Genomic DNA, 22,114 nt, shown 5'->3' on the forward strand with positions numbered 1-22,114 from the left:
AATCTCCCATCAGAAAGCCACTGTCAGGTTTCCAGAGCCACTCGTGCTTCCGCAGCCGTTTTCTGCCCTCTTGTGAAGCTCTGCAGAAATCCAACCACTCCAGCTCTGCAAGCCCACGCCAGCTTGTTTCCCCTGCAGAGCCCTGAAGAGATAACCACTGTCCCCAAACCACATCGCTGAAGATTTCCTGCACATGAATTAAAGGTTTCAAGTACCATCATCCAAAAAAGAGAGCATTGCTATCAGTTCTGCAACAACCCACACCAGGCTCGACTGTTTTATCCTGCAATCGACCACCTTTTTAAAGCCCTGAACCAGGAGATTCCCCCGTGCACGGCCGGCCTGGGCTGAGACAAAGCTCTCGCTCCCTCCATCCAGTCAGGGCTTTCCTGGGATCCCACGGGATTAAAAGCTGATCAATCTATTGATTAGAAAAAGCCCAAGCGTGTCTGTGTGCTCTTCCTCCCAGCCACCCAGCACACTGCAGGGTTCAAGCCTCCCTCCCCTTTTCATAACCTTATTGCTAGTGTTGCCTGCACAGGACACCAGGATTTGGTGGTTTATCCCAGGGATACAGCTGGGAAAGGGCAGGGACGCAAGGAGCAGCCTGGGGCTCGGCGTGTTCCTGCCTGTTGAAGACAAAAGGTATTTGTCCAGAAGGAGTAGGAACCTTTGGCTCTAACCGGCTTTTGGTGCCACATGGGCCAGACCAGCATGGCCCAAATTTCCACTTCAATCCTGTGTCTCTCCTGTTGGCCACACAAAGGGACAGAAGGGACATGACTCATCCAGAAAGGGACACAGAGCAGGGACAGAAGGGGAGGTTGGCTGCCTGGGCACACCATGCTCCGAGCACACCCCCTCCCCTCACCCCTAACTCCACCATCTGATCAACAAGTCATTTTCTCATTCAGAGAGAACGGTCCACATTGCACCAACCCAGCCCAGCCAGATGGGTCCCTCCATAAATCCGCAGCTGCAATTCCCCCTGCGCCTACAGCCTCCAGCATCCCTCCTTTACAACAGGGAAACTGAGGCACAAAACGGGCTGCGAGCTGAAAATACCCAACCCTGTTAGAGACCAGAGGATTCGTCCACGTGCCCCAGCTGCAAAAGCCAGCCCAGGTCAAATTCCGCATAGCAACCGGCATTATCCTCCTTCCCAAAAGTGTCAGTGACAGATGCCAAAAGCTCCCTGGGGTCTCTTTCATCTTCCTGAGGCCTCTTTCATCTTCCTGAGGCATTTAATACTCTCATATAGATTGTTACTGGGCCCATCAATTACTTGACTTTGGCGTGATGACGCAACACAGAACGCAGGCTGCACAGCTTTTAAATGCCACGGACATAAGGGTAAACTCATTCCATTTGGTCTCCTCCAAACATTTGTCACAGACATTGCAGGATTGTTCCTTAAAATGCAGGGTTTTATTCTGGATTGCGTGACTGCATCCGACAGCGTGACAACACCATGTTGAGCCTTTTCCCTTCCAAAAGCCACTTTTCATCGCTTGGGCTCTGAACCACGCAGGTGCTGCCAGGGAGCTGCTTGTATCGACGCCGGACCCATCCCAAAATGTGACAATTGGAGCGATCCAGCACGTTCAGAGCCACGAGCCAGATGGCACAGCCACCCTGCTCTGTTCCCAGACAAACACTCAGCGACTCGCAGCCCAACCCGCTCCGACAAGCCAGACAGGAGGAAGGTCAAACCATCTGTTTGCCGAGAGCTCAGTGCCATATTTAAGTACAAATAGTTTAAAGACTGCAAAGCTGACCTTAGACTTGCCGGTAATTGCTTTAGCCTTGTTTCTGTTGTGTCCGCAGGAGTTTGCAATCACTTTGGATGCTGGAGCTGAATGGCCAGAACAGAACCAGCAAAGCACCTGACACCTACAAAGAGCAGCAGGACATTTATCCTCATCAAACTGGCGCTCCCTCAGCAAAGCATCGCACCCCAAGGCCAAGCCAGGCCTGTCTGTATGCTCAGAACTGGGAAAAGACTCATTTATTTTTCATTATTTAAGCTTCTGAAGCCCTTATTGCTAAAATATTTTGAAATCTCCCTGCAGCTTCCATCCCTTCCCAGAGCAAAGCAGCTGGTGCCTTTCATCGCCAGCAGCTGCATTTCAGAGTCTGCAACTGCTGCCAAGTGTTTGGGGGAGCCCTGAGACACACAGGCCCATCCACTCACATTTATTAATCCCTCCTGCAAACAAAGAGACCTTTCCTTTCAAAACCCACCACTCCCACACCTGAACCACGGCCTGAGCCTCCCGGTTTGACCTTTCACCACTTTCAACAGGAGCTCTTGACTATATGACCTTCTTCCGAGCTTGCTCAACCTCAATTTTTGGGCTGTTATTCCTAACTCTAAATAAGAAAAATTCTAAGAATCCATTTCTGGCCTGTTAAGTCTTGTTTGTTCACTCACCATCAAGGAAAGCAACTATAATACACAGACAACCTCCATGTGCAGAGAAACCTCAGGTAAAGCATCCCTCACTCCCCCAGGCCTTGGAGGCCTCTTGGGGGCCCCGGGAGCCCCAAGAGCTGGTGTACATGAGACTTAGATTTCATCGCACCAAAATACACACAGAGCAACTTAAGAGTGAGGTCTAACGTACAGGGGAGGAAAAAATATATACAGAAAGAAACAAGGAGAGAAGACCCAATCCCTCCGCCGTAGCAACATCCCCCGGCCGCAGCCCAGCGCCGCACTGAGGAGCCGCGGCCCCCGCCCGCCTTTTATACCCTAGGGGGCGGGGCCTCCTGACCTCACTCTTGCCCTTCTCCAAGATGGCGGACGCGGCAGACGCGGGCCTTGCGCATGCGCCCGCCGGCAGCCTTGAAAAATGGGCGGAAAGGGTGTATTTGGTTTGGCTTGGTTGGTTGTTTGTTTTCCGTGAACGGATTTTTTGGTGTCATATTTAATTCTGTCTGCGAGGTCAGAGGCCACCTGTGAAGTCAGCGCTTTTCACCGTCCTTAGGACGGTTCACCTGGCTGATGGAGACAGTGACGTCATGTCACGTGCCTGGGTGAGACACTTGTCACATGACCGGGGAAGGGATTTTGTGATCTTAAACACAGTGCGGGCTGGGGGGTCGTGTGCTGCACTCCTGTTGCAAAAAAAGGGGGAAAAAAGTGTGTTTGGTCACATTCTGGGAGCTGCCAAAGTCACATAAACACCAATTTATAAGGCAAAGTCTAGGATCGATCATTAATCTTTCTCTTTTTCCCTATTTATAATAAAGGTTCTCAGTGAAATCAGTGGCAAAACGTTGATCGTGGGAGGCAGCGAGGGATTTGGTTCCCGGGGGGATGCTGGATGCTGATCCAACGCGTGAGCTGGGCGAGCGGTGTGGGGTGAACGTGGCCACCATTTCCCCCATGTGGGCAAGTTCAGGCCCCTCCGAGCCGCACCTTTGTTCACGCTCCAGGTTGGGTGCGCTGGGCTGGGGAGGCGCCCAGGAAACTCCTTAATTAATCACGTTATGGGCTTAGACAGAAATTAAAAATGCATTCAGCTTGCATGAAGGTGATAAAGAGAGACATAAACTGGTTTTGCCAAGATTAGACTGTTACATGGGAAGATCTCGACCCAAAATAAAACTGTTCTCTTGAATTTCTACAGCGATTCCTTTCTCCATCTCAATCCTTGGTCTCTCACTGCAGGAAATGCCCCGTTTCGCTGGTTTGGACTCTGCAGCATCACAGGTTTATTATCAGATTATTCACAGAAGCAGCAGGGCAGAGAGCCAGGGTTGTGTGGGGCAGCAGGACACAGGCTCTAGGCTGAGGAATCTTTTGGTTTGGGGACACTCCTGTAGATGTGAACAAGAAGCCAGAACTTGCACAGTTCTGTTCCAGGATGAGGACACAGCCAAGGTTTAATCCCCGCTCACCCCAAGAGAGGAAACAGGCTCCGAACAGCAAGCGACAATATCTCAGTTCTGGAAATCCTTCCTGGTCCTGCGCGGGGTTTGTCCCTGCCAGGGTTCTCCCAGCTGTCACGGGGTGTTTAGATCAGTGTTGGGCTCTGCTACAATCAGAATTAGGAAGGTGACTCAGCTGGGATGAGCTCAGCCCCGCCTGACCGCTGCCTCCCGCCCCAACATGCTGCCTCGAAAACCTTCCCCATCCAGGGTGATGCGCTTAGAGCAGCCAGACGCTGCCGTCTAAGGGGAATTATTATAATTTGTGCTACAGGTGAGTGAAAAAGGCTTGTCCTTTTTCCTTTTGCTTTTTTCTCACCTCCAGGGGATGTTATTTCTGGACATCCAGTGGGAAGCAACACACCCATAGTGGGTTAAACTCCACAGGGCACAGCAGCACCAGCTCATCCGCTACACATTTAATGTGTCTGTCAATGTATGTGCTGGTGCCCGATGACTGATAAACCCCACATCTGATTAGAAGACGTGAGGTTGCTTCATTGTCCCACAGAAATCAATTCCTCAAAGTCTTTCTCTTGCGATGACTTGCACACCAGTATGTGCGTGAGGATGCCAGAACGGTACAGCCCTGGGGCCAAGGTTTTGGTGTTGCAGAAGATGTGGAAAGAAAGGTTTGGATCTGGCAACAGTTCTTTCTCCTCTGCGCTTCAGCAGCGGGATCTGCAACACTCCACACGGTGTGTGCAAGGAGCTGGGTGTAAACTGGATTAACGCTGCGCCCACGGTGCTGGGACAGTGGGAGCTGGGGTTTCAGTGGAGACCACAGCCCTGTTAGCACCAGCGTGTCCAGCACAGCCGCTGCGTGACCGCCAGGGTGGGTTTGCATAGATGGGGGCTGCATCCAGCCCCAAAACTCACCCAGTGCTACCCCAGCACGCAGCGAGAGAGAGGGAAACATCTCCTGGGTGGTTTTGGAAGCCTCCTTACCTGGAGACATTGGGTAGATTCCCACGTATCTCAGAGGAATCTATCCGAGTTTGTGCTGGGCAGCTGCTTCTGCTCCTGCCCAGCTTTCAGTGCTGTTTTTCCCCGTAGCACTTTCCCAATGTCTCACCCGCCTGCAAGACGAAGGTGGCTTTGCATTTCTGGATGGGCAATCAGTCCATCAACCGTGTTTGTCAGACTTTTCCCCCCTTCTTTACTCCTTTGTTGCTCTACTGAGCCCCCAACCATTTAGGAGGTGGGTTAAACCACAAGTTGTTACCTGGACTCTGCATTTTCACCCTTTTGTAAGCAACCTCAAGCCCTGACCTTGTGAAATCCGGAGAGCAGCTTGGGCTGTGATTTATTTAATAATCCAACCACCTTCTCCACTCCCTGGGTGGGGTTTGGTACAATCGGGGCAAGGCGCTTTTGAGCAACATCTTGCAAAGCTTTTTGTTTACTAGGGAATGTTGCTTGATCCTGACATCCCAAGAGGCTGGAAAATCAGGCTGGGACCCCAAGGTGCTGCTGGAGCACCCACCAGCTCGGGGAAGGAGCTTTTCTCTCTGGAGGACTCACACACAGCCCTGGGCTGCTTCCCCAACGCATCGGGGTGACACGGAGCATCCTGCATCAGCGGGGCTTTCGCCTTAGAAACACACTGCAGTGTCATAATTTCATTTTAACGAGCGGCCTTAGGCATTAAGACATCGCATCACTCACCTCCGCCCACTGCTGTTCTTTCACGGGCTGTTTGGCTTGGAGATCTGTGGCAAACAGAGGAGCTATAAGACAGCACGAGTGGGGTCAGAAGCAGCAGCAGGTTGGGAACAGCCACAGTGAAGCATTGCTGGGGTGTAGAAGACAGAAAACCGCTGAATTTGTCCTGGGCAGTCGCTTTGTTGTGGGTTGAGTGCTTGTTGTTCGCAGAGGGGATGGAGGAAAATGGAAAGGAGGGAGGACCCTTCTCCATCCTGTTTAGAGGCTGCAGTTTCTTGATAGTGTATGAAGCCGGAGTGGTCGCTGCTTTGCGGGATTTGGCGCCCGACATCCTGAAATCTGCGTCCAGGATCTACGGGGCATCGTCAGGAGCGGTTGTAGCCACGCTGGTGTTGTGTGAGTGTGATATAGGTAAGGACGACGCGCTGCGTTTGTTCTGTGTCTGAAGAGGTTGAGTGCCTGGAAGTTTTGGCGTTGCGCAAGACCATTTATTTCAGTAAACATGGGTAAATTAACCAGCACAGAGAAAACAGACTAGGTATCATTATCAAATAAGCCATCGCGTCTTATTAATTTGAATTAGCGGTAAGCATATTTAATGTAAGAAACAGAATTTCCCTCCCTAATAAGGCATTTGGGGTTGTTGGTAGATTCCCAAGACACAGAGGGGAAAGAAAATATTGAATATGGAGAGGATCACTATGGCTGAATATTGAATATGGAGAGGGTCACTATGGCTGAATGTTGAATATGGAGAGGGTCACTATTGCTGAATATTGAATATGGAGAGGATCACTATTGCTGAATATTGAATATGGAGAGGGTCACTATTGCTGAGTATTGAATATGGAGAGGGTCACTATTGCTGAATATTGAATATGGAGAGGGTCACTATTGCTGAGTATTGAATATGGAGAGGGTCACTATTGCTGAATATTGAATATGAGAGGGTCACTATGGCTGAATATTGAATATGGAGAGGGTCACTATTGCTGAATATTGAATATGGAGAGGGTCACTATTGCTGAATATTGAATATGAGAGGGTCACTATGGCTGTATATTGAATATGGAGAGGGTCACTATTGCTGAATATTGAATATGGAGAGGGTCACTATTGCTGAATATTGAATATGGAGAGGATCACTATGGCTGTATATTGAATATGAGAGGGTCACTATGGCTGAATATTGAATATGAGAGGGTCACTATGGCTGTATATTGAATATGGAGAGGGTCACTATTGCTGAATATTGAATATGAGAGGGTCACTATGGCTGTATATTGAATATGGAGAGGGTCACTATGGCTGAATATTGAATATGGAGAGGGTCACTATTGCTGAATATTGAATATGAGAGGGTCACTATGGCTGAATATTGAATATGGAGAGGGTCACTATTGCTGAATATTGAATATGGAGAGGGTCACTATTGCTGAATATTGAATATGAGGGGGTCACTATGGCTGAATATTGAATATGGAGAGGATCACTATGGCTGTATATTGAATATGGAGAGGGTCACTATTGCTGAATATTGAATATGGAGAGGATCGCTATTGCTGAGTATTGAATATGGAGAGGGTCACTATGGCTGAATATTGAATATGGAGAGGGTCACTATGGCTGAATATTGAATATGGAGAGGGTCACTATTGCTGCTGCATGAAATAGAAAGAAAGGTATCGTCATGGGCCTGAGAAACACATCAGGGGGCACAGATGCAACAGGACGAAATGTTGTGCAAAGGCTTCCTGTCAATTTTTGCCCGTATCTCAAAATAAAATGTTAAGATGTCTTGTGGAGGAAATGGAGAGAAATCGGAAAAGAAAACAAAAAGTTCTGTGTCCTGCAGTATTGAAGCTCCTTGGAAAATCTGGGTCTATTCATGAGAGTTTCAGCCCTGAGGAAAATAGCGGCTCTTTAAGAGCATTTACCAGGATGGTAAAATGTCCCTTTAACAGGTAGAACAGCCCGGAACGCACATAGATAATAATACAGGGGATGCGGACTGATGGCTTTGCTTTTCCTTAGAGGAGATTAAGCTCTCCTTCCTCAGCGCGATGCAAACCTCTTTGCGGAGATGTTTTCCTGGAGGCAAAATACTGGAAGTGCTGCAGGAGCTGCTGGAGCGGCGCCTGCCTCCGCGCGCCCACGAGCTGGTGTCGGGGAGGCTGCACGTGGTCCTGACGCGCGTGCGCGACTGGCGCAGCGTGGTGGTGTCGCGCTTTTCCTCGCGGGACGACCTCATCCAGGTGGGAGGAACATGGGGCGTGAAGTCATTTTGGGTGGAAAAGACCTTTAAGATCACCGAGTCCAACCGTTAAGCCAGCGCTGCCAAGTGCACCCCTAAACCATGTCCCTAAGAACCCCATCTACATGGCTTTCAGACACCTCCTTACCGCCCTCTGAAGCCAGGCAGGGGCTCAAGCTGAAACGAATTAAAAAGTCAGCCCCTGACTGAATTACCTACAGGGCCTGAGGATGCAGGGAGCAAAATGAGGCGTTTCACAGGTTTCCTTCCTGCTTCTCCAACCCTGGCTGTGGGTACCAGATGCGGTCTGGTCCACAATAGTCGGTGGTGCAAATAACCCAGCCGTGGGTCCCCATTTTGGCATTTGCAGATGAGCCTCCATCCCAAAGCAACAGGTTTTTATGGCCCTTTTCTCAGCTCTGTTGGGGATGTTCATTTCCCCTGGATTCCCCGCAGCAGGGACTCAGGCATGGATCCCAGAAATCCTTCTTACACCATTTGTTTCCAAGGTAGAGTGTAGAGCAGCTCGAGCTGGTACCTTCTGAAAAGGGACACTCAGCAGAAAAAACACTTGGACAATTCTACCCCACAGACCCAGTTCCCACCCCTGTGCGACACTCGGGGCCAACTGCAGAATTAGAGTCTGGGGTCTCCCCGTTCTTCATCAGATCTCTCCATTTTTGTCAATCAAAGTCCTGACCTTCAGTTGCCATTTTGCACCTGCAGCTGCAGAAACAAAGTTCTTGGCAAATGAAAATGTTCTTCTGTCAGACACCATCCTGGTCCTTATCTCCCGCATGCATCCCGCTCCTCCCCTTATCTCCCGCATGCGTCCCCCAGCTCCCCTCACCTCCCAGCTTGAAGACTCTGAGGCTTTATTCACGTGGCGAAGCAGAAGGTTCAAAGGTTCTCATCTTGCAGAAGTCATGCTAAGTGAACTTCTTTTGCTGAGTGAATTTTATAGGATTCTAGCGAAGCTCTGTAAGCAGCAGGATGGCCGATGGCTCGATAAGCTCGGGCGGTCTGTGCCCTGACACCTCCGTGTTTCCATCTCGCCCACAGGCCGTGATGTGCAGCTGCTTCATCCCTCTGTACTTTGGGTTTTTACCTCCTGTGTTCCAAGGGGTGGTGAGTAGCCTTGTGCCCTGGAGACCTCGTCCTGGGTCGAGCCAAGGGCCCCCAGCCTGTGTCCTTTCCGCAGTGGTGGCGTTGAGTATGTTTATACCTGTGGTTGCCACCAAAGTTGCTTGGTGCTGTGTTCACAAGCATCCGTGGGGCGCTCAACTCCTTTCTCCTGCACTTTCCCTCAACTTCATTGAAGAGCAGTTTTTCAACTGGAAGGGAGGAGGCAGTGGGTGGACACCTGGAGCACATGGGACAGCGGTCAGGGCTGTTCCCTGCGAGGGGGTCTCTGTAGTGCCGGTACCTCAATCGAGTCTGGGACCGGGTGGGAAATAAACCCCAAATGCCTGCACGTGTGACATGTCACTCTTCTGTCCGAAAAGAGGAACGCTCAGGGTTCCTTGTTTTCTCTCCTAGCGTTACGCCGATGGGGAGCTCAGCATGTGGCAAAACGACTTCGTGTCCCGGACCACGATCACCATTTCTGCTTTTGCTGGGGAGTACAACATCTGTCCCAAAGAGAGCCCGGCTCCCTTTTTCACTTTCCAGTTCTTTAATTATATTTTACAGATATCAAAAAGAAACATCTCCCTCCTCCAGTATATTTTTCAGCTTCCTACATGTCAAGTGAGCTGCTATAACAGGTACCCAGAGCCATGAGGCCCCTATGGCTGGTCCACCTGCCCTGACTGTCCCCTCCTCCCTTTAGGTTCTGGAGCAGTTTTATACCCATGGCTACCAGGACGCAGTCTCCTTCTTAAAAAGGCTGAGTAAGTGACTGGGAGCGAGGAGCAGGTAGGTCGGGTGCTTCTCTGCCGACGTTGGTGAGAGATGCTGCCCACGCATCCGGTGACTGGGGCAGCGGTCCCTGCGTCCCTGCCAGGATTGTTTGAGTCCTGTCCTCTCTATGGCCTCTCCTGAAGCTCCCTGTCCACCCCTTTCCCACTGACAATGTCAGGTCCCCTCTTCTCTGCCACACTGGTAGAGCTTTCCAGAACCTGTACAAAGGTGTAGGCTTGTGTGCTCGTGTGATGTTAGACCGATAAGCCACTGAGGCACAAAGCAGCAATATGTGGTGGTCCCTGGCCCAGAAAGCCAGCTCAGATTAGCCCTGTGCTGTTCCAGTCAACCCTGGTCGTGTCTCACGTTGCTGGAGACTTGGTAGTTGAGTCACAAGCAGTGAGACCTGGATTCTCTTCCCACCAGGTGAATTTGGTATAAATTACCTTGATGAGGGCTTTATGCCTTCATTGGCTAATGATTCATGTCGGAAAGGTGAAGGGACCCTGCACGGGAAACCAGAAGCAGGAATACTTCGCTGCAGAGCCCCCAGCGCTGAGGATGTCACCAAAGAGAATGCAGGGACCATGCAGGCAGCAGATGAAGTGGAAGAGGAAGCCCCACGCTGCCTTCTTCACCAGTGGAAAGGTAGAGGACCAGCTCTTCCTTCACCCCATCAGTTTTCATTCGCTAATTAACGGTTGCCCACTGCCAAAAGAGTCCGTCTGGGTTTCTGCAGGAATGGGAGAGTCCTCTTGTGGGTCAGTGGTTATCAGTGAAGCCTCATGCGGAGCCTGGTTTGGGATTGAGGCTTTAGGCTGTGACCAGGTCAGAAAGGCTCTTTGGAGAAGTAGCTCTTTCTATGAAGAAAATCATTTACTCAACTTGCAAGGTAATAACAGGTTCTGCCCACACATCATTTCGTTAAGGGTGAGGGAAGTAGCGGTGTCTCAATGGTTATTCAAATGGTTTATTCAAATAAACAGCTTGTGCTGTTGAGATCCATTTCTTGCCCATCGGGAACCAACAAACTGGGGAGGCAGTGGGTACAACCAGTCCATCAACCCATGGTGTGCAAAGTGTATTTGGGATGTTAAGTGCTGCCAATTAGTTCTACGTACAGACCAGCAGCACGAGGCATGTTTGCCTGGACCATACGGTGTTCATAGCAGTGATTTACAGAAAGAAGTAATGTATTTGTGAAATGTCGGCTCTCCCGGTGCAATAGGAGGTGCAGTCTGCAAGACTGCGGCATTTTGAAGGACAGGGAGGTTAATCTTTAGGTTTCTTCACCCTTCTCCACAGCTGCAAGTTCAGAGGGGTCCAAACGTGCACCTACCGCCACTGGCAGGAGAAGCAGGCATCCGAGCGTCTGTGAGGCTCAAGAATAGGTAATTGGTAAAATGACTTCGGGAAACTGGAGGAAATGAGTTCCTGCCCAGTGTGATGCTCCCTAAGGCTTTTCCCTCTGTTTGATGCATCTCTGAAAGTTTTTGAGCGGGAGGCAAACACTTAAAATGTGGCATTTCCCAGCTAATGTCTGCCCTGCACTCTGCATTACAGCAGGGGCAGGGATGCTGCTGGAGGCGAGCAGGGGGAGCAGCCGCTCTGTGTGTGCGTGCAGGTGAAGGTGCCCCATGTCCCCAGCGCGGGCCGCGGGTCGGTCGCAGGTGCAGCGCCGCGGTGCTTTTCCTCGGCTGACGTGTTAAAGCAGCTCAGGCCTGGGCAGGGAAACTGCAGCAGCACTGCAAAGAAAATCAGCCGGTTTCCCCAAGTGGGAAACGAACAAACAAACAAATGATTTCCTAAAGGAACAGCAGCTGTGGGGCTGTGTGACGCGAGCTCCGGAACCCCGTGATGTCCGAGACCTCCAGGGCCCATCCAGGACGGTTACCTAAGGGAACAAGCTGGCAATTAGAGTCAGAACTAACAAACCAACAGGGGCCGGTTCACCCCAGGGACTTTGCTGCTGAAAGGCTTTTCCATGGCTAAGGGATTGTGTCACTGCCTGCAGTGTGAAATCATTCCGTGCCAGCCTCTCCACCAGCTGCACGTGAAGTGACTTGCAAGCAGGTTTTGGGGGGTTTGGCTTAAATGCTGTCTGTGTGACAAGTTAAATGCCTTGAATCCTCGAGAGTTTAGTACCGAAACACCTCTCAAGGTCTGGGTGAAAGTGCCTGATGTCCTGCTAGGACAGAGCCCAGCAGATAAATGCTCTGGAACAAGAATATGTTGCTGTTATGAAGCAGCACTATGCTGGTTCATAGCTCATTTGAGTTGTTGCTAAATAAATAATATTACAGAGGAAAAAAATACAGCTACTTTGGATGTGAAGTACCCCAGATTTGGAATTTTTAGGCAAGCTCAGCACCAGTGACCCCTGAGCGATGTCCCCAGGGTGTCCCTGCCCTGCCCTCCCTCTGCTGAGGGTTTGCAGCCCCCAAGCCGCTCACCTCCTGGCCACGGCCCTTTTGGGCAACCCAGGCACCACGGTTTGGAGAAACTTCTGGAGCCGTTTTACCATGGAGCTGATACCTTCCAGCAGCCCCCGCAGCCTCTTCAGCCTGCAAAACCAAAATAAACAGGCAGATTTTAACGACTGGTAAATGCAGCAGAAAAGGGAAGGCGTTAATGGTAAATGCATGCTGTAATAATACTATTTTTTGTAACCAGGTGTAGAAGAGTTATAGAATGGTTCGGGTTGGAGGGACCTTCCCGGCTCCCCCATCCCACCCCTGCCATGAGCAGGGACATCTTCACCAGCTCAGGTTGCTCAGAGCCCCGTCCAGCCTGGCCTGGGATGTCTCCAGGGATGCTTCATCCACCACCTCCAGCAGTCCTGGGGTGTTCCTGCTGGTGATACCCACTCTCCCCAAGATCTTGTCTATACCAAATCCCCCTGCACAGGACGGGAATGCCACTAAGCCTATTTATGCAGCAGGTGTGCCTCAGTTTGCCCTGTTCCGTACAAAAGGAGGGACTCGCTGCCAGCCCACGCTGTCCCAGAGACAACCCCAGGAGCTTCCCACGGAGCCAACACTGGGCTTGCAGGGATGCCCGCCTCGCGCTGACCCTGCACCGTGTCCACAAAGGCACAACCGCTGGTTTCTGCATCGCTCGCAGCTCCGATGCCTCTACCCAGCTGTTCTTACCCCTTCCTGACGGCAGCCGGCAGCCCGTGTGGCTGCAGCAGGACCTTTGAGAGCGGATCCTGCAGTCCGGCCACCTGCTGCTTCCTCCACACAGCCAAGCCTGTGCCCGCGAACGACAACACAGAAGGAAATCAATAACCCAATAAACGCAATAATTCCTCTTGTCCAGCAACTCTTGCCGCAGCTCAGCCCATCGGTACTGAAGCCCAGGCCAGAAATCCAGCTTGAGCTGCTCTTACAAAGCATCTTTGCAAACAGCTACTGAAATATTAGAAGTATTTGCTACAATAAATAACTTGATAATGTCTTAAATATAATGCTGCACCTCTCCAAGGCCACAGCAGCCCCAGCCACCCCCAAAGCTGCCGATGCGCACCCCGAATGCCCTACCTGCCAGGACACAGGCGCTCAGGCACTGCGGGACCATCTTGCAGAGGCTGGTGGCCGTCCTGCTGGACTGTGCAAAGTCGTTCCTGCCGCACATGCTGGCGAAGCGGAAATTGCCGTCGCAGTAGTTCAAGCCAAAGGCATCTGTGAGATGCAGAAAGGGCTGATGTTTGCGTGTGTGTCACACTTCGGGGCTGCTCGTCAGGTTTTGGGGTGACACTTACTATTCCTGTATAGGAAAAGGACTGTGTCCTGATACCCCTGGGAGAAAAAGTCATTCAGGACCTGCAGGGAGAAACACTTGAGGTGACTGATGTTGGGGAATAGGCTGCCTAAGCTTGTTGAATTGTTTGGTATACTGCTTCTTATAGAACTTGTTTAGAGACTGTCCCCTCCCCTTGAAATCTGATTAATTAGCAATGGAGAGTGAGCTGAACATGAAAGCTTGGGAAGGCAGGTCCAGCATTGATTTGGTTTAACCAAAACGAAGCTGGGAAGAAGACCTGGTGGACTTACCATAGTGCTCGGTGGGAAGAGAGCGTAGCTGATCCGCAGGAGGTTTTCCATCGAGATCTGGATGCTGCCGTTGAAGATCTGGAAGCAGAAGAAGGTGGCGGGACAGTCCCGCGGGCAGATATCGAGCTCTCCCGTGAAGGGGGACACGGTGATCACGGCTTCCTCCAGGCTGGAGACGGGCTGCAGGCCGGTGAATCCTCCGTCCACGTATCGCTGGGGGGAAGAGCGGAGGGAGGGTTTGTCCTTGGGTTTGCATCAGACTGGACGGGACTCCAAGCAACCTGGTCTGGGTGAAGATGTCCCTGCGCATGGCAGTGATGGCACTGGGGGAGTTGGGAAGGTCCCCCTAACCCAAATCATCCCATGGCATCTGCACTCCAGACAGATCCCGCCCCGGATAACTGGGTTGTGTGCCCAAGTCCCAAGTGTGGGCGTCCTGTCATCTCGCTTTGGAGATCTCCAAGGCAAGATCTAGTCATCCAGGCTCTGTCTGTAGGCAAAGAAAGAGAGGACTCGCCAGATGGCAGTTCCACCCAGCTATAATCTTTGGATGGGATGAAGAACAAGCTAAGAGGTTTTATCGTCCTCCATTGACTAAAGAAGCAGCCTAGACATACATATCCCTCTCTGCTCAAGAGAATGTGATGTTTAAACCCAAGATCACACTGCTGGGAGCCTGTGTTTTATTGGAAACATCACTCACCACACCTCGGTAGGACGGGGGGATGAATCCGCAGTAGACAGGAAGAAAGCAGCTGCAGAGGAGAGCCTGGGAGAAGAAAGGGTTGTAAATGTAAATGCTCCTGTCAAAGTTCTCCTGTCGCTGGTTGTCTGTGAATTCAGGCTTGACAAACGTTCTGGAGCCAGGCGGTACCACCTGGACTTTGCACTTGACTGTGTCAACAAGAAATGTTTCAAAAAGTGGAAAACATCTCATTGCAATAAAGTCGAAACCCTTCTCTTGATAAGGGCATAGCCCTTCATGTTTTATTTTTATAGCTGCCAGCAAAGGTAGAGTTGTATGTGTGTAAATCACTGTCCTTTGACAGCAGCAAGGGGCAGCTTTGGGGTCGTTTTTCATATTTGCAGGGTTTGGGTCGAAACCAAGACTGCCTCACAATGTATTTCATCCTGCTGGGGTTTGTCAATGGCAAAACCACTGCTGGGCGGTTTGCAACTGTTTTGCACCAATCTCATCAGCTGGGAATGAGCATCCCAGGCTCCTGGGTTGGCACCTCCATGGACCTGCCATCTTCTACCATGTCCCTGGGACAAGCAAGCCCACGACCTCCTGCTCAGCTCCGTTTTATCTGGGGATTCTTTGCCCAGCATCTAATTTACTGGTTAATCAGCTGCTTGTTTGGCACCACAGACACTTTGTCCAGCTCTTTCCTCCCAGGAATGTGCTGAGGCAACGAGGAAAATTACCGCAAATAGGCCTTGGCCGAGAAGAGACGTGACCAGAAAGCTGAAAGGTCATGTTAACATTACCACAGCTCTTTGCAAAGAGTCATTAGCACTTATTAGGCCTGGCCAATGTGCCAGCGTCAGCTCTTTGAGGCAGCAAACAAGCGTTCTGCTTTTTTATCATGATTTATTCCTTCCTGGACCTAACAACATCTTCCTCCCTCCTGATGGAGCTCACTGGTGTGATCACAGCTCTGGCAAAGCTTCCTGACGCTCTCCCCATCTCAGGTAAAAAACAGTGCAGTTAAAGTGATCGATTCTTAGGTACCCCACCCCAAGCAGTGGGTATGGGCATCAAGGGAAGGTCCTGTACCTGAATGAGCTCCTCCTTGGAGCTGAACTCGGAGGCCATGACGTTCTGTCCGTCCACCACGCGTGTGAGCGAGATGTGCAGCCGCCCCGACGCCAGCTGGTACGAGTCCTCTGGGAGCATCTGCTGCAGAACAGCCTTGATATTGGCCAGCAAGCTGCACTTGGGAGAGAAAGGGCCCAGGATGGTGTTCCTGACTTCTTTCACCGTGGAGAAGAAAAATTCCTTCAGGTCATCTGAGACAGCGGGGGGAAAAGCAGAGAGAAAGTCAATTCCCCACTGCCCTAACAGGTATGTATTTAATCCTGGTTTTAACACTTCCCACACATAAAGCCTCTTGCAGCTCTGTGTACAACCCCAGGATGACAGTGCTGCTATAATGGGGGACATAGTGGTGGGGCAGAAAGGGGGAGGTCACCCCCACAATGTCCTCAAAGGACAATGTATGGCTGAGTGTGACCCCACTGGTGAAACCCCCATCTGCACCAGGGGTTTGCCTGGTTGGGAACTGGGGAAAGGCTCCAAAGAACCCCAGGAAAGGGATTGTCCTGCCAGCCAGGCACCCCAGCTCCATCATACCGGGACTCCCCGCTCAGCCGAGCTCCCCCAGTGACCTCCTGGCCGTTGTTGAGTCATTACACACATCTGCACACCCCAGGAGCTGGATTAAAGGAGCAGGAATGCTGAAGGCTCAGGAGAGGCTGCAAAGTGATGGGGAGGGGGGAGAGAGAGGTGCAGCAAACCCCACAGTCACCCCCATCCCAGGGAGGGGTCCCTTTGCCGAAAGGGGGAGGTTGCTTGGGAAAATCTCCCACCTTGGGTGGTTAAAGTGTTTCATCAAAAGCTTTTCCAGCTCCCCGATGCTGCAAAGAGCCGTCCTTGCAGTCGGGTGGGCTCCTGGGCCCCCGCGCTGGCACAAAGCCATGGGCTGGTCTTAGTGCTGAGGCTTTGCAGGGGCAAAGGTTTCTGTTCTGTCTCGTGAGATCGCTTTAGAAACATGGACAGACAGACGGATTAGATGGAGTGCCCCGAAGGCAACTGGAGCAACACAGGTATTAAGAGGGGTTATAAATGTTTGAGCGGATGTTCAGGCCATGTGGTGTGATGATTAACGCTCGGCGGGTTCATGTGGGGTCCCCGGGGATGCCGAAAGAGCCAGAGACACCCCAGGCGGGGGATGCACTCACTGGGCACTGTCTGGCTGCTCTGTGTCCTGGAAATGGGGGGAAACCTGGAAAAACTGCCCACAAGCTGCTGGGCAGAGGGTCTTTCCTTCCCCTGGGGCAGATGTTTTGGGCACAAGATCATCTTGGCACCTCTAAGTGGATGGTGCCTTCCCCCCAAGTGATGCCGACCCCCAATTCAGCACTGGTCCCCACAGCAAGACCAGTTCCCAAGCCAATCGATACCAGCTGGACAGCCCCAGCTCCATCCAGTTACACCAGCACGAGGAGTCAGAGAGGGAAGTTTTGGGGCCCTTGCTGTTTTGTAGAGATGTTCATCCCCATATGGGCAGAAAGGTTCCTTTCTGCCATGTCTAAATATATTTCCCAAAGTTTTGCATTATTTTCAGCTCTAGCAGAGCGGTTCCAGCATCCACCAGAGGTTTCGAGCACTGTGTGTTTCCTCCCTGTGTCCTCCATCATTATTTGGACTCTAAAACCCCCCATTCCTCCTAAACGTCCCCATTGCTTGAACTGGGGCTTGGATCAGCGTTCCAAGATTTAAGTCTTGTGTACACTTGTTTACACAGGGACACTCATTGGAAATATGGGAGGATGTGATTATTAAAAGTGGATTAGCTGCTCTGAATTAATTCTACACATAGACAATCGTATTGCTAGGGGGTCCTGTTTCCACATTGTCTAGAGATATTCAGAAGAAAACCTCTTTTGCAGCAATAAGAGAAACCCCAGCCCTGGGCTGGAGTGGCAACCAGTCTATCCCCAACACGTCCCGCTGACGAGCCCTTGAGCTTTTGGCAGGTTCTCCATCATCTGGAAATGGGAATTGCCCACATCTTCCCTTTGTGCTGGGGAGGCTGAGCAGGATAACTCAGCTCCATAGGTACCCACGTGGATGCCACTTGTGTCCCTTCATAGCTAAGGATTCCGAGGGGTCTGATCCACAGGGGACCAAGGGCCTTTAGGTGGGTTATATCCACCTAGACTTGCTTTGGACCACATCTCAGCACTCCTTAGACCTTGGAGCAGAAGATCCGGTCCTTCAGCAGGAGCAGGAAAATGAGCCAATAAAATACAGATACGTCCAGATTTATCCATGCAGCATCTACCTGACCATCTGAGATAACATTCAGACAGTAACAAGGGGCTTTTACAGCTTACGCTACCCAAAATTGCTCCAGGGTGGCTGTCGAAAGTGGCAACACCTGCAGATTTCTTGTGCATTGTGAGCGATAGGAATTACACCAGTATCGCATCCCCACCGGTGCTCCTCTATTTCTAGCTCCTCTATTTCTAATTTTGAAATTAAAAGATCTACAGTAAGGAAATGCAGGCGATAAGTCTTACCGAGGCTGATGCCGCACACCACGGCGGCAGCGATAAGGGAGCCGGCGGACGAGCCGTAGACCTTCCCGGCCGATTGGAGCAGTTTGGGAGCCAGCTCCAGGAGGGACTGCACCACCCCGACCTGGTACAGCGCCAAGAAGCCGCTGCCCGAAAAGGAGAGCGAGAACGGGGCGCTGGAGCCCCGCAGCTCCTCCCCAGCCATCTCCAGATCAAACGGGCGTCTCCAGCTCGATGCCTCGGGTTGTCCTTTTTCACCAGGTGAACCTCAAGCTCTTGTCTCCTGGGCTTTCTCCAGGCTCATCCCTGGCTGTAGAAGAGTCCAGAAGATGGGTTTTCTGCCTCCTTTTGTGGCAGCTCCTGAGGTGTTTAGATTCACGAGCTATTTTAATTGCCGCCTGTGCTAAAAACAGAATTTTTCCCCTGATCGAAACAGCTCTTGTAATCCTCGACCGCAGCCAGCTCAGATTCTTGGGGCTGAATTAAGGCTCCTTTTTTATCCCAAGCACTGGGAAGTGCTACGGGAGCCCTCCCGGCGATGGTCCCTGTGTTACTGTGCCCGTCACGCTTGGAAACATCCCCGCAAAATTTCCTCTTTGCTCCGTGCTCTCTTCATCAAGGGTGTTTTCCTAAATAGGATTCTCCGTCAATCCTGGCTTAGGCACAGCTCAGCACAGAGTGAGTAAAGGCTTGTGTAAGACACTTAAAGGCAGAGGGTGTTACACAAGGAGTGGATGCAGGGCGTTACGCTGGGGTAGGTTTGGAAATATTGCCTGTACTTGCTCCCTGTTGGAAGGGTTTTTTCCTCAGCTGACTCTTGGATATTCTTGGGTGAAAAATAAACCAAGGATCTGGATTTTCTTTTCTCTTCCCCCAGCCTGCACTATAAGGCCCCAGAAGGACACGCACAGCAGCACCATGTTCCCCAAATCTGGAGTTACTGAACCAAAATCCAGCTGCCTTTGGGCTGTCTTCATTGGCTGTGTGATAATTAAAAAAATACAGAGAAATTCAGTAGATTTTTAGTATCTTTACAGCCTTAATAACCTAATACTGCTGCCAGCACGCAGAATAAAAAGTGGCATTTTAAGCAGAGGTATTTATTAAATATTACAAAATACTGTGTTGCTTATAATGTCCAAATACCTACACCGTGCACGTTATATTATGAATATGACATATGTTAAATTCAAGGTTGTATACATGTACATAACATGGGCATGTGTACATAGATGTCACTTGGCATGGCCAGGGCCGTCGTCACCGGCTGCTGCCTGGACAACAGGACAAGCAAGAGCAAGTTGTCAACTCAAAGATATATTGAACCATCATCTGGACCATCCTGGAGGTGAATAACTCCTTGGATTAGGGTATTTGCATGTGACCATGTCCAGCCTTAGTGGATTTGGTCTTCTCATTTCTGGTCTTCCCAGTGTTTGATGTTGTTCTTACATTATCCCCTTGATGAGTGAGTCTCCCCACACGTTCCAGCCTTTCTACCATCCTGGCGATATCTGAGCTTTGATCTGTGATTGTCAAGGTTTAAAGCAAGGCGACAATGAACCATGGCAGATGCTCCCTGTTATCCCTTACCCTCCCTCCACCCTTTCCTTAGATTGGAAAGACAAGGAAGATAAGAAGGAAGAGAGACTTAGGCTTCAAGTTGGAAAAGGCTTTACTAATGCTACTAATAAATAGAAAAAAATATACAAAATATACAAACCCAATCTTGAACGCCCAGTATGGATTCAACGTGACTCCAGCGGTGGTGGAGCTACGAGCTGGTGTGGGTCCAGCAGCTACAGGGCAGGTACCCAGAAGTCATGGTGCAAACCTTGACAGCAAACAGGAAACTGGGTGCAGGGATTGCAGGGCCTCAGGCCTATAGATCATACACAGACAGAGAGGGTCCTCTTTAGATGCCAGCCATGGTTGAAGAGAGGCAAGGCGCTTGTGATCACCCTTTTATATATGGGATATGACGATTATGGAATGGCATACCCAGTTGGTCAGTTTTAGTCACCTGTTCCGTCCGTCCCTCCCGGCAAACACACCTCTCGTGGGAAATCTTATCGGTCTGTCTTGGCTGTCATAGCAATAAACCTAAACATCAGCTTCTTCAGCATTCTGTTGGTTCTGACCTTGGCGATATCAGCGCCAAGCACCGTGTCCGAGAAAAACATGCAGGCAAAAACTCAGGAAAGTACGGTTCCTTAGAAGGACTTAGTTGAAAGGAAAAATCACCAAAAGAGAACTGGTCTTGTTTTTAACAAAACCAGGGCAATGATTCACTCCATTGTTTCCTCCAGCCCTTTGGAAAGCAAATTCTGTCATTTCAAGGGCTTTCTTGCAGCGCTGACAAACATCTGCAGATAGGACAAGGATCCAGATGTGGAAGCGCGTGAGTGCTTGCATGTGGGCGGGTACCATTTCCATGTTCCCTGTGAATTAACTCTGCCAGTTATGTGTGAGGCCCCCAGGGAGCTCAACAGGAAGAGACGCAGGATGCTTCTGCTTTGCTCAGCACTTCCACCTCCTCGGCTGAGCCCAGCCCTGGCTGCCAGGCTTTGGAAAGCTGTGAATAATGCTGTGGGACCTGTGTGAACATGCTGCTCCATCCTGTGCATGACACGAGGATGGTTTCCCCGAAGGAGATGGAATTGCTACAAACCATGGTGCTCCAAGAATACCTCGTGAGTGCGAACCCCGGCCAAGCTCAGCCAGATGTTCTTCCCCCAGCTCTTCTTTGGGCATCTTGTTTCTTCCCTTGCAGCTGCCATGAAGTAATGTATTCAATGGGATTTTCCATTCCCACAACCAGATGACAAGGGACCGTGTGGTGGCCATGAAGACGCTGTTTTTCCTGGAAGAACACAAGTGAGTAGCTCCATGGGAAGGTGCACGGTGAATGCAAGAAGGTCCTTGAGGAGGAGAAAGCCCAGCAGACAGCACAGCCCCAGGAGAGGGACAGGGGAGGTACAGCAGGATGGACAAGAGGACAAGTGTCCATGCATGGGGAAGGACAGGAGACGTCTGAGCTGGCAGCACCCCAAAAACCGGCGGCTCAGACCTGCGAGGACTTCATGCTCAGACAACCCTTGGGATCCTTGACACCCAGGAGGAGCCAGGCTTTGGGGACACACCACGGGCTTTGGGGACACTCCATGGGGGTCTGTCAGCCAAGGGGGGACACATCTACATCACAGCATTTCCCAAACTCACCCTGCCCTGCAGGGAATTACAGGGGGCTTCTCAAGGCAGGGGGGCACACAAAAGCTGCCCCACACCCTGTCCCACTGCAAACACTGAGGCCCCGGGACAGCACCCCAGGGGACAGCATCCTCCTGACCCGGTGCCACACTCCCGTGAGATGAGACCGTGTCATCATCCTCTTAGTGACAGCGAATTTTGCATTACTTAGCCCATTAAGTGCCAGGCTGATTTTCTAAGCCGTCCTCCCCCACCTGGCGCTTGGCAAAGCAGGATTAGTGGGGACTAAGGACTTTGGGGATGCGAGATCCCAGAAGCAGCCTGAGGAGCTTTGGGGAGAAGCCCCCAGCTCACACTGAGCACCGGGCGGGCAGGGGGCTGCAGGATGGATGCCCAGATGGTGTCCATGGTCCCGGCGATTTTCAGAGCGGGGCGATTGCTTTTGCTGGTTGAAGCCACGACAGGGTGTTTAGGGAAGGATGAAGGTAATACCGAGAGTTGGAAAGCGATCAAAACCCCGGGGCTAATAACTTGCCCTTCTTTAATACCTACTTAATATCTTCAGTGGCCACAGGCAATCGGGGCCTCAATATTATAACCAAGAGATTAAGTCAAGACGCTGGAGTCGCTCAGGAGAAGGGACCGGGGCTCTGAGAGCCGCCAGCCCTGGGGTGCTGCACTGATGGCACTGTCACTGCTCCTGTTCTCGTCCCCCTTTGCTGGGCTGGAGCAGCACCCCTGCTTTGGGTCGGGTTATTTGAGACCAGGAGACCCTTGTGACTGTGTG

At 51.1% G+C, this 22,114-nt stretch overlaps 1 protein-coding gene across 2 annotated transcripts; it reads right to left on the reverse strand.

Moving 5' to 3' along the window:
- Positions 1-10,711: 10,711 nt before the first annotated feature.
- On the reverse strand, positions 10,712-19,057 carry PNPLA1 (patatin like domain 1, omega-hydroxyceramide transacylase). Of its 2 annotated transcripts, none has more exons than XM_071817587.1 (9): positions 18,121-19,057; positions 15,593-15,825; positions 14,516-14,581; positions 13,813-14,025; positions 13,521-13,581; positions 13,300-13,440; positions 12,910-13,009; positions 12,211-12,321; positions 10,712-11,502 (listed from the first exon to the last, which is right to left on the reverse strand). In XM_071817587.1, exons 1-9 carry the CDS (start codon positions 18,320-18,322, stop codon positions 11,463-11,465), a joined length of 1,167 nt encoding a protein of 388 aa, XP_071673688.1. In that variant the 5' UTR covers positions 18,323-19,057; the 3' UTR covers positions 10,712-11,462. The 2 variants fall into 2 exon arrangements, with proteins under 2 accessions (XP_071673688.1, XP_065710919.1); XM_065854847.2 differs by having other exon boundaries at positions 10,712-11,651; positions 18,121-19,052.
- Positions 19,058-22,114: the final 3,057 nt, after the last annotated feature.

This window comes from Patagioenas fasciata, chromosome 21, assembly GCF_037038585.1.
Source record: "Patagioenas fasciata isolate bPatFas1 chromosome 21, bPatFas1.hap1, whole genome shotgun sequence".
NCBI lineage: Eukaryota > Metazoa > Chordata > Aves > Columbiformes > Columbidae > Patagioenas > Patagioenas fasciata.

Coding starts and splice junctions, on each gene's coding strand:
- PNPLA1 (XM_071817587.1), bottom strand. CDS start 18,322: ATGGCTGGGGAGGAGCTGCGGGGCTCCAGCGCCCCGTTCTCGCTCTCC. Junction 15,826..18,120: donor GGTGTGCGGCATCAGCCTCG/GTAAGACTTATC, acceptor CCGCTGTCTCAG/ATGACCTGAAGGAATTTTTC. Junction 12,322..12,909: donor CCGGCTGCCGTCAGGAAGGG/GTAAGAACAGCT, acceptor TTGGTTTTGCAG/GCTGAAGAGGCTGCGGGGGC.